This window comes from Sander lucioperca, chromosome 15 (assembly GCF_008315115.2).
Source record: "Sander lucioperca isolate FBNREF2018 chromosome 15, SLUC_FBN_1.2, whole genome shotgun sequence".
Classification (NCBI taxonomy): Eukaryota; Metazoa; Chordata; class Actinopteri; order Perciformes; family Percidae; genus Sander; species Sander lucioperca.
Window position 1 is genome coordinate 8141800 of NC_050187.1, and position 11586 is coordinate 8153385.

The following is an 11586-nucleotide window of genomic DNA, read 5'->3' on the forward strand; positions in this document are numbered from 1 at the left end:
TGCTTCCTTCTTGTTATTCATTAAGATAATTCTAACAGATTTCTGTAGTTCAAACAACTCTGAGTTGTAGTTGAGAACGTCAGTTATAACGGCTCACGTATTAAAAAATGTCAGGTTTAAATCGGGCTCTTAATCACAGTTAATGTGTCAGGCCGGGCTTGGACGCAACGTGCACGGGCTCGGGTAGGGTCGGGCTGGATTTTTTTGGCCCGATCTAAGCTCTAATCTGTAGTTTGAATGAGACACAATTCAGCTTCCAACCTGTAGGGGGAGCGAAGAGGAACAGTTCTGTAGTGTTGCTTTAAATCTCGTAATGCCGTTAGATCCTCAAACTGTGAACTGTAAAAACCTCCTAACTAAAGAGTAAACTAAACAGTCCCTCCAGAAAAACATGATTATGCCATCCCATAATTCAATGCATAATCAGCCACATTCTGCATATTTATGCGGGGGCCACATTTTTTTAAATACGCTGCACTTGCCGATTTCCGTGCAAAATATGCAAGGCTTGCATGATTTCATGTATCCCCGCATATTTGTTGTAATAAAGTCCCATCTATATCTTAGCAGAAAGATGAAAAATTTTGCGTTTACTTCACACAAGAGCAGCCATTTCCCCGTTGCCATGGGAACGTTATGAAGTGACGTAATTACGTGACGTGAACATCATCGAAAAGCTGCAAACCCCGCGATGAAGCCACGATGAAACCACAGTTTTTGCAAGTTCCCGCAATTTCATCACATAAAATTGCATAAATATCCTGCATATTCCATCACATTTTTTAAGAAAACGTGCCGCATAATCAAGGATTTCTTCCCAAAACAATCACAAAAAAACTCTGGAAGGACTGATTAAAGGTCTGAATGTTTAAACAGCAAGGAAGTGATTTCATCTGACTTGATCTGAAGCAAATAGCTCATTAAAATGTTTTCATAATCTCCTGAAAAGTAATGATTGCAGACAGATAAGGTTTCCGCCCAACAGCGAAGATATTTTTATATATTCTAACTTCAGTGAGAACAGCAGAAATCTGTCTTCACTTCGTTCATCATGTTGTGACATCTTTGTGGAGTTATTATTACATAAAATATATATTTATATGTTGAGTGACTTCCCTGTTTGCTGCTCCGTCACCGTCAGGTTTCTGCACAGACTGTATCAGTAACGCCAAAACATCTGGACCAGTAGCAGTAACGCCAAAACATCTGGACCAGTAGCAGTAACGCCAAAACATCTGGACCAGTAGCAGTATCGCCCATAAGCCCCGTCCCCATCTCACAACTCAAAGTATACGTCAGATAAATGTTCCCTAAAGATGTTTCTGTGACTTTACATAGTTCTGATGTTTGTTCCAATGTTTACGTTTCTGATCAGTTTGGTTTGAGTTATTTGATGCTGAAGCCTCCTGATTGGTCGGGCTGAAGCCTCATGGTTGACAGCTGGGATTTACTCCTGATTGGTCGGGCTGAAGCCTCATGGTTGACAGCTGGGATGGACTCATGATTGGTCCGGTGAGTGTGTGGGCGGGGCTTAGATACAGCGGCTTTCAACAGCTGCACATCACGGAAGATTATTTAAAGTTAGAGTATGCGCCAGACGAGCAACTCCACTGAACTAAATAGATCCGGTATCCAGTCAATAATCCTTAAATCCATGTTTGATGGCAGCGCTGAATCTGGGAAAAAAATCTTCACTTTGTACAGCGGGAGGAAGTGCAGACGCAGCGGCCATCTTTAGAGTTCTAAACTGTGAGTGAGACGCGGGGAGGTCGTCCTCCAGGTTTTAGGAGGCGTGTCTGAGGAGCAGCGTGGGGGCCGGGCTCCACTGGTGGTGGTGGTGCGGTGTGGGGGAGCAGTCACAGGAGCAGGGGGGGGCCGGCTTACCCATCACCCCCCCAGAGTCCAGGGGGTACTCCAAGATGGAGGCCGGCGCCGCCAGAGCATACGGGTAGTCGTACGGCGCGGCGTAGATCAGCCCCGACTCAGGCCCCGCCCCCTGCAGCACAGGCGTCCCATTGGGCAGCACCGTCTGGATCTGACGAATCAGAGGCATCAGGGCAGGGCCTGTGGGGGCGGGGGGGCGCAGGGCGGCGGGCAGCATGGGGGCGTGGCAAGAGAGGACACGAGGACTCTGATTGGATGCTGCAAGAGAGAAAGAAAGGGAGGCTGAAGAAGAGGAAGAGGAGAGAGTTAGCAGAGTTGGGTCAGACCGTAGATGTATGAATAGATACCGTTAATCGTTCTGTTAAAGCTTGATGCTGCGTACTATCTACACACGTCAAGGTATTCTACACACGTCGAGGTATTCTACACACGTCAAGGTATTCTACACATGTCAAGGTATTCTACACACGTCGAGGTATTCTACACACGTCAAGGTATTCTACACACGTCGAGGTATTCTACACACGTCGAGGTATTCTACACACGTCAAGGTATTCTACACACGTCGAGGTATTCTACACACGTCAAGGTATTCTACACACCTCGAGGTATTTTGGTTTGATTACCTTCTAACCAATCACAAATACATGTCTGACATCTGTAGCAAACCGCTTGAACTTCGGTTTGAAATTCAGCGAGAAAAGATGATTTTAACGCTGGCTAGCGAAATGTCCGGCACAACATAGCCAATGAAGTTTCTACTGATATCTGTGGTCTGCCTGCTCTGCGATTGGTCGGTCAGTGTCACTGCTCTGTGATTGGTCGGTCAGTGTGACTGCTCTGTGATTGGTTGGTCAGTGTCACTGCTCTTTGACTGGTCAGTCAGTGTGACTACTTTGTGATTGGTCGGTCAGTGTAACTGCTCTGTGATTGGTCAGTCAGTGTGACTACTTTGTGATTGGTCGGTCAGTGTGACTGCTCTGTGATTGGTCAGTCGATGTCACTGCTCTGTGATTGGTCGGTCAGTAACACTGCTCTGTGATTGGTCGGTCAGTGTGACTGCTTTGTGATTGGTCGGTCAGTGTTACTGCTTTGTGATTAGTCGGTCAGTGTGACCACTCTGTGATTGGTCGGTCAGTGTCACTGCTTTGTGATTGGTCGGTCAGTGTGACCACTCTGTGATTGGTCGGTCAGTAACACTGCTCTGTGATTGGTCGGTCAGTGTGACTGCTTTGTGATTGGTCGGTCAGTGTGACCACTCTGTGATTGGTCGGTCAGTGTCACTGCTTTGTGATTGGTCAGTCAGTGTGACCACTCTGTGATTGGTCGGTCAGTAACACTGCTCTGTCATTGGTCGGTCAGTGTGACTGCTCTGTGATTGGTCGGTCAGTGTGACTGCTTTGTGATTGGTCGGTCAGTGTCACTGCTTTGTGATTGGTTGGTCAGTGTCACTGCTTTGTGATTGGTCGGTCTCTTACAAGGCTTGATGTTAGCGTCTCGGTACGTCCCGTTCAGGATGGCTAACTCCATCAGCTGCATCTTCTTCAGACTGTCCTCCCCCTCCGCCTGAAACACACAAACACCCAGCATGCATTTCTGCCCTTCTACTGTTCCAGCTGGAGCCACAGGGGGGCGCAAGAGTACCACAAACACACTAGTGTCGCTTTGCCAGACCTTCCTCCACAGCGCTGCGGAGGAAGGTCTGGCTAGTCCACTCAGCATTCCTGAGTTAACCGGAGCAATCTACAGATCTATAGACTCCAGACACAGCATCCTGACTCAACGCACGGAGGAGAGCTCCTTGGTCGTCCTGGTTTTGGAGGTCAATGGTCAAGTCGTAGGAAAGCAACGTGCTGTTTCCTTTTTGTTCGACTCCTTCCTAGAGTCCAGGAGTCCGGGATGCACAAACAAGGATTTGGGAAAGGGATCTGTCCTACTTGTCCTAACAATGCATTCTCATGAACGAGTCCCTATGATATCGTACGAAAAAGTATGCACACCAAAACGGATGATATCCTTCGATATCAGGAGACTGGCTACAAGCTGCATGACGCTGAGCGGATGTTGCTAGTTGTTTAAGCCGCTACAGAGCTCTGTTGTATCAGCGGTAGTCGTACAGACCTCTGTTGTATCAGCGGTAGTCGTACAGAGCTCTGTTGAATCAGCGGGAGTCGTACAGAGCTCTGTTGTATCAGCGGTAGTCGTACAGACCTCTGTTGTATCAGCGGGAGTCGTACAGAGCTCTGTTGTATCAGCGGTAGTCGTACAGAGCTCTGTTGAATCAGCGGGAGTCGTACAGAGCTCTGTTGTATCAGCGGTAGTCGTACAGAGCTCTGTTGTATCAGCGGGAGTCGTACAGCACCACGAGCTGCCGGTTGGTTCGGTGGACATTACGTCAATACATTTAGTCCACAAAATATGAGCGTTTTGCCGCAAAGATAATTAAAATTAGGCACCAAAACAACTAGTTAAGATTAGGAAAAAGATGGTTTAGATTAAAACCCTCCTACGGAACACATATTTCCTGGGTGAAAGGCTTTAGTTTTCCCCGGGAAGCAAACTCCGATCTCTGGCTTGAAAGTCCTGTATGTTGACGCCCACCTAGTCTATATCCACAACCTTCGACTTCCGGGATTTCTCCGTTTCCGGATGTGCGTCCCCTTCCTGTGTATCTGTGTTGGCGTTCTAACCTCCGTTGGATTCGTGAGGACTATGGTTAACTGCTCCTCAGATCTCTGCAGGGTAAATCCAGACAGCTAGCTAGACTGTCTGTCCCTCTGACTAAAACTATTTTTGAACGTCCACATGTTCCACCAAAACAAGTTCCTTCCTGAGACTATTTAGCAGAGGCACAGCAGCACCGTCCGGAGCTTAGCACCGCCCACGATGATTGTGATTGGTTTAAAGAAATGCCAATAAGCCAGAGCATGTTGTCCTCCCATCCAGGAATGCTGTGTGGACTAGCCAGACCTTCTATGCAGCTCTGTGGAGGAGGGTCTGGGAATTTGAGACTAACGGCCACCCATCCCCCCAACCTCCTCCCTTCGTGACCAGCTGCATGCTGTCAATGTAGTGAACACAGCAAAAATAACATGGAATGCATAGTTCATTAAATTATGTTGACTTCTCTGACTTCTAACTAACTCCTGAACAACAGTTACTCCCACATGAAAACAACTTCCTGAGACACACAGAGCAGGTTCCCTTCTCCTTTTGTTGCCCAAGGACAGAGACTTCCTGGCTTCCCATTGGTCGGTATAAATCAAGGAAGTGAGAGTCAGCAGAATCACTGCACTTCCTGGATGTAAACTGGCAATCCGTTCTCACTCCGAACACGTAAAATACGGACGTTTGAACAGTGGCTGTCAGCGTCTGAAGCAACGAAAAAAACGCCCTTCAGCATGTTTGTAGAACGTACCGGGGAGAGCAGCAGCTACACGGGGTTTAGAGAGGAGTATGTAGGGAGGTTGGTCGGGGAGGAGGATGGGTCAAACACAGGACTTTCTCCCAGGAGACCAGGGATCGTGTCCCGCGTGTCTTTAATTGTCCCGTTCTTCCCGTGAGTCACGGAAATGTAAGCCCACCCACGAGCTTTTTCTTAACATAACAGCATCAAAAGGGACGCCAATAGTCCCAACCAAGCACGTTTAGATAAAGCGCGTTATATGACGCTAAAGGAGACTTTTAGCGTCAATAAGAATGACAAAGGCACCTGACCAAGTGTCCATATTTCACCAGATGGGAGTGAGAATGTGTTGAAGCTGTCTTTTTAAATGCAGCTGACTCACGGCAGGCACCAGCAGCTTGTTGACTTCCTCCGCGGCGCGTCTGAGTTTGATCTCGGCGCGATTCTGAGCATCTTCCACCGTGATGAGGACATGGAGGTCCTCATTCAGATGCTCCCAGTTAGGCTTACCTCGATTCTGCTCCTCCTGCACACAGACACATACACCAGACTCCATGTAAATAATCAGGACTTTTATCATGGTAAAACAGACTTCATTCAAAGGACGTCTTGGTTCATCTTTCCACTGTTCCAACAATCACCACTGGTTGGTTGAAATAAACCCTTAATTCACCCATTTACATGTGGAAATATGCTGGCTCTATACACGCTAAAAGTCCTGATTATTTACATGGAGTCTGGTGGAAATATGCTGGCTCTATACATGCTAAAAGTCCTGATTATTTACATGGAGTCTGGTGGAAATATGCTGGCTCTATACACGCTAAAAGTCCTGATTATTTACATGGAGTCTGGTGGAAATATGCTGGCTCTATACACGCTAAAAGTCCTGATTATTTACATGGAGTCTGGTGGAAATATGCTGGCTCTATACACGCTAAAAGTCCTGATTATTTACATGGAGTCTGGTGGAAATATGCTGGCTCTATACACGCTAAAAGTCCTGATTATTTACATGGAGTCTGGTGGAAATATGCTGGCTCTATACACGCTAAAAGTACTGATTATTTACATGGAGTCTGGTGGAAATATGCTGGCGCTATACACGCTAAAAGTAGTGATTATTTACATGGAGTCTGGTTGGTTTGGTGATGGTAATTTTAGGGGCTATTTCATGTTAAACTATAAGGATCTTACTCTTTAACTAAAGATCTATCTCTGTAGGGATCCTTTCCATAATGTTGTCAGACACTTAGAATAATAATCTGAGTCTGTCAGCAGCAACATCAGAACTTTTAGTGACTCTAACTGCTGCTGAACATTAGTCCTGTAGGGTTACATTATAGCTTGTTTCTTGTTTAATACTGGACCAGTTTCACAGATTATTGTTCCCATCCGGTTTGTGTGTTTTACCTTTTTCCTGTCTCTCATGGAGCCCCGCCCTCTCACCATGATCTTACATCCTGTCTCCGCCTCCAGCTGCTTTGCCGTCAGACCGCGAGGACCCAGGATCCTCCCGACAAAGTTAAACTGACAGAGAGAGAAAACACACTCTGGTTACTAAGAAGACCGGCCGATCAATCAACCAATAGATTAGATTAGATTAGATTAGATTCAACTTTATTGCCATTGTGCAGAGTACAAGCACAAAGACAACGAAATGCAGTTTGGGTCCAACAAGAAGTGCAAAAAAAAGCAGAAAAGTGCAATGTGATATACAAAGTATAGACAGGTGGTGCAAAGACAGGACAAGAAATATAGTGCAGTGCTGACAGTATAGTGTAAAGTGGGTTAACAGAAGGTGGTTTAGAGTATTATAAATTGGGGGCTTAGTTGGTTGGTTGTCACCGGGATGCAGAGCTAGAGTTCATTAGGGTGACAGCCGCAGGAAAGAAGCTTCCTCTGAACCTTCTAGTTCCTGAGATACCTCCCAGAGGGGAGTGAGGTGAACGGTCTGTGGTTGGGGTGAACAGGCTGTGGTTGGGGTGAGAACAGGCTGTGGTTGGGGTGAGAACAGGCTGTGGTTGGGGTGAGAACAGGCTGTGGTTGGGGTGAACAGGCTGTGGTTGGGGTGAACAGGTTGTGGTTGGGGTGAACAGGCTGTGGTTGGGGTGAATAGACTGTGGTTGGGGTGAACAGACTGTGGTTGGGGTGAACAGGCTGTGGTTGGGGTGAACAGGCTGTGGTTGGGGTGAGAACAGGCTGTGGTTGGGGTGAACAGTCTGTGGTTGGGGTGAGAACAGTCTGTGGTTGGGGTGAACAGTCTGTGGTTGGGGTGAGAACAGGCTGTGGTTGGGGTGAGAACAGGCTGTGGTTGGGGTGAGAACAGGCTGTGGTTGGGGTGAGAACAGGCTGTGGTTGGGGTGAACAGGCTGTGGTTGGGGTGAACAGGTTGTGGTTGGGGTGAACAGGCTGTGGTTGGGGTGAATAGACTGTGGTTGGGGTGAACAGACTGTGGTTGGGGTGAACAGGCTGTGGTTGGGGTGAACAGGCTGTGGTTGGGGTGAGAACAGGCTGTGGTTGGGGTGAACAGTCTGTGGTTGGGGTGAGAACAGTCTGTGGTTGGGGTGAACAGTCTGTGGTTGGGGTGAGAACAGGCTGTGGTTGGGGTGAACAGACTGTGGTTGGGGTGAACAGTCTGTGGTTGGGGTGAACAGGCTGTGGTTGGGGTGAGAACAGGCTGTGGTTGGGGTGAGAACAGGCTGTGGTTGGGTTGAAAAAAGTCTGTGGTTGGGGTGAGAACAGTCTGTGGTTGGGGTGAACTGTCTGTGGTTGGGGTGAACAGGCTGTGGTTGGGGTGAACAGACTGTGGTTGGGGTGAACAGTCTGTGGTTGGGGTGAACAGGCTGTGGTTGGGGTGAGAACAGGCTGTGGTTGGGGTGAACAGTCTGTGGTTGGGGTGAGAACAGGCTGTGGTTGGGGTGAACAGTCTGTGGTTGGGGTGAACAGGCTGTGGTTGGGGTGAGAACAGGCTGTGGTTGGGGTGAACAGTCTGTGGTTGGGGTGAACAGGCTGTGGTTGGGGTGAACAGGCTGTGGTTGGGGTGAACAGTCTGTGGTTGGGGTGAGAACAGGCTGTGGTTGGGGTGAACAGTCTGTGGTTGGGGTGAACAGGCTGTGGTTGGGGTGAGAACAGGCTGTGGTTGGGGTGAACAGTCTGTGGTTGGGGTGAGAACAGGCTGTGGTTGGGGTGAACAGTCTGTGGTTGGGGTGAACAGGCTGTGGTTGGGGTGAGAACAGTCTGTGGTTGGGGTGAACAGGCTGTGGTTGGGGTGAACAGGCTGTGGTTGGGGTGAGAACAGGCTGTGGTTGGGGTGAGAACAGGCTGTGGTTGGGGTGAACAGGCTGTGGTTGGGGTGAGAACAGGCTGTGGTTGGGGTGAGAACAGGCTGTGGTTGGGGTGAGAATAGTCTTTGATGATGCTGCGTGCCTTACGCAAGCATTGTTTCCCCTGGATGGCCTTGATGGATGGGAGTGAGGAACCGGTGATGCATCGGGCAATTTTCACCACCCTCTGCAGTGCTTTTCGGTCATAGGCAGAGCAGTTGCCATACCAATAGACACAGTTGTGAGGATGCTCTCGATGGTGCAGCCAACCTGATCTCACAGAATTCCGTGAAATTAACTCAAAATCTGTGGCAGTTTCAAGGAATCGCAAAATATTCCGTGATGGGCCCACGGAAGAATTCCGTGAAATGAACACGGCCCTTTAAGTTAAGGAAAAGGTCATGAATGGGCTTACGCTTCCATGACACGCGGAAAGAACGGGATGGTTGGGTTAAGGAAAAGTTTGTGGGTGGGCTTACGGTTCTGTGACATGCGGAAAGAACGGGACAGAAAAGAAGAAAGCGACTTTAGGAATCTTGACATGCGGGACACGATCCCCGGTCTCCTGGGTGAAAGTCCTGTGTTTGACCCATCCTCCCCCCCAACCAACCTCCTTACGCGGAATTTCGGCCTTACATACTACTCACTACCGTAGTTGCTCTTCATGCTACGTCATCTTCTCATTGACTTTATATTGGCATTGTTTTCCGTGGTGGCCACACAGATTTTTCACACATTCCGTGCCACCACCACGTAATGTGCTGTTAACAATTCTTGATCATTTCACGGAATTCTGTGTGACAAGGCTGGTGCAGCGGTAGAAGTTCACCAGGATCTGAGGAGACAGGTGGACCTTCTTGAGTCTCCTCAGAAAGAAGAGATGCTGGTGAGCCTTCTTGATCAGGGTAGACGAGTTGAGGGTCCAAGAGAGGTCCTCAGAGATGTGGACACCTAGAAACTTAAAGCTGGTGACACCCTCCACCTCAGTCCCATTGATGAGAATGGGTGTGTGTGTGTGCTAGCTTCAGACTTCCTGAAGTCCACAATGAGCTCTTTGGTCTTCTTGGTGTTGAGAACCAGGTTGTTGTCAGTGCACCACGAGCATAGGTCCTCCCTGTAGGCCGTCTCATCGTTGTTGCTGATGAGACCAATCACTGTAGTGTCGTCTGCAAACTTTACAACGGTGTTAGAGCCATGTACAGGTGTGCAGTCGTAGGTGAAGAAGGAGTAAAGGAGAGGACTCAGCACACATCCCTGTGGTATGCTGGTGTTCAGGGTGATGGCTGAGGAGGTGTGATTATCTAACCTAACAGACTGAGGTTTGTTGGTTAGGAAGTCCAGAATCCAGTTACAGAGGGAGGTATTGATGCCCAGTTCACTGAGTTTGGTGATCAGTTTGGAGGGGATGATGGTTTTGAATGCTGAACATAAAGGCAATGAACAGAAGTCTCACAAAGGTGTTGCTATTGTCAAGGTGGGACAGGGCAGAGTGAAATGCCGTAGAGATGGCATCCTCTATGCTCCTGTTCTGACGGTAGTTGAATTGGAAGGGGTCCAGCGAGGGTGGTAGGCAGGTCTTGAGATGGGCCAGGACCAGCCTCTCGAAGCACTTCATAATGATGGGGGTGAGTGCAACTGGACGGAAGTCATTAAGGCTTGTTGCAGTGGAGTGTTTTGGCACCATTTCTTTTCACTGCTATGCGGACGACAGTCAAATCTACCTTCCCCTTAAAAAGTCTGATTCCTACTCTGTTAACCAACTGCTACAGTGTTTACATGACATTAAAGCTTGGATGTCTTTAAATTTTCTAAATTTTAATGAAGAAAAGACAGAAGTCATGGTCTTTGGTGGCTCGTCTGTGACCACCCCCCTAGTTGATCTGGGTTCTCTTGCACAGTATCGCAAGCCAATTGTGACAAATTTGGGGGTAAAAGTGGACTCAGACCTCAAATTTGACAGCCAGATTAAAGCTGTGGTGAAGTCCAGCTTTTTCCAGCTAAGGCAGCTGGCAAAAATCAAACCAGTCCTTGAGAGATAGCATTTTGAAACAGTAATCCACGCCTTTGTGACCACTCGGCTGGATTACTGTAATGCACTTTATATAGGGGCTAGTGGGTCCTCCATTGCTCGGCTGCAACTGGTACAAAATGCTGCTGCACGTCTTTTAACTGGCACACGCAAGTACGAGCACATTTCACCTATTTTAGCTTCACTCCACTGGTTGCCTGTCCATTTGAGGATTCATTTTAAAATTCTTTTATTTGTTTTTAAAGCTTTGAATGGCCTTGCCCCACCTTACCTCTCTGAGCTGCTGCACCCCTACACTCCCAGCCGATCTCTCAGGTCAGCTGACCAGCTGCTCCTGACGGTGCCTAAAGCTCGGCTTAAGCTCAGAGGGGACCGAGCGTTTGCCGTTGCAGCTCCAAAACTTTGGAATGGACTGCCTCTGCACATTAGACAGTCCTCCTCTCTGTCTAATTTTAAAAATCTACTTAAAACTCACCTCTTTTCTTTGGCCTTTTAACTCCTGGTAGAGTGTTGATCTTATGTGTATACTTGCATATTTGTATGGTGTTTGTCATATTGTGTTTTATTTATTTTACTTATTTCTGTTTTATCTTTTTGTGCAGCACTTTGGAAACCTTGTGTTTGTTAAAGTCGTGCTCTATAAATAAAGTGGATTGGATTGGATTGGACCAGCACGATGGAAGTGGTTTTAAAACACGCGGGGACAGCTGCCTGGGCTAGTGACAGATTAAATATGTCAGTCCAAACCTCAGTCAACTGCACAGCACAGGCCCTGAGTACGCGTCCGGGGATACCATCACGACCAGCAGTCTTGCGTGCATTAATCTTGCTCAGTGCCACACACACATCGGTGGTGGAAAGTCTGAGGGGCTGGTGATCTGCAGAGCCATAGAAGTGGTTCAGCGCATCAGGCAAGGAGGTGTCGGTGACAGGGGGGGTGG

At 48.1% G+C, this 11586-nt stretch overlaps 1 protein-coding gene across 2 annotated transcripts in view; it reads right to left on the minus strand.

The window, feature by feature from the left end:
• Positions 1–794: 794 nt before the first annotated feature.
• LOC116034169 (protein quaking-B-like) overlaps positions 795–11586 on the minus strand; it is a 12759-nt gene continuing 1967 nt past the window's right edge. The window contains exons 3-6 of one of the 2 annotated variants that reach the window (XM_031276721.2): positions 6704–6820; positions 5673–5816; positions 3363–3450; positions 795–2142 (exon numbers count right to left, since the gene is read on the minus strand). In XM_031276721.2, the coding sequence (XP_031132581.2) occupies positions 1784–2142; positions 3363–3450; positions 5673–5816; positions 6704–6820 (708 nt within the window). In that variant the 3' untranslated portion in view covers positions 795–1783. Of the gene's footprint in view, positions 2167–3362; positions 3451–5672; positions 5817–6703; positions 6821–11586 lie in introns of both variants that reach the window. The other variant, XM_031276720.2, reaches the window with a different exon arrangement.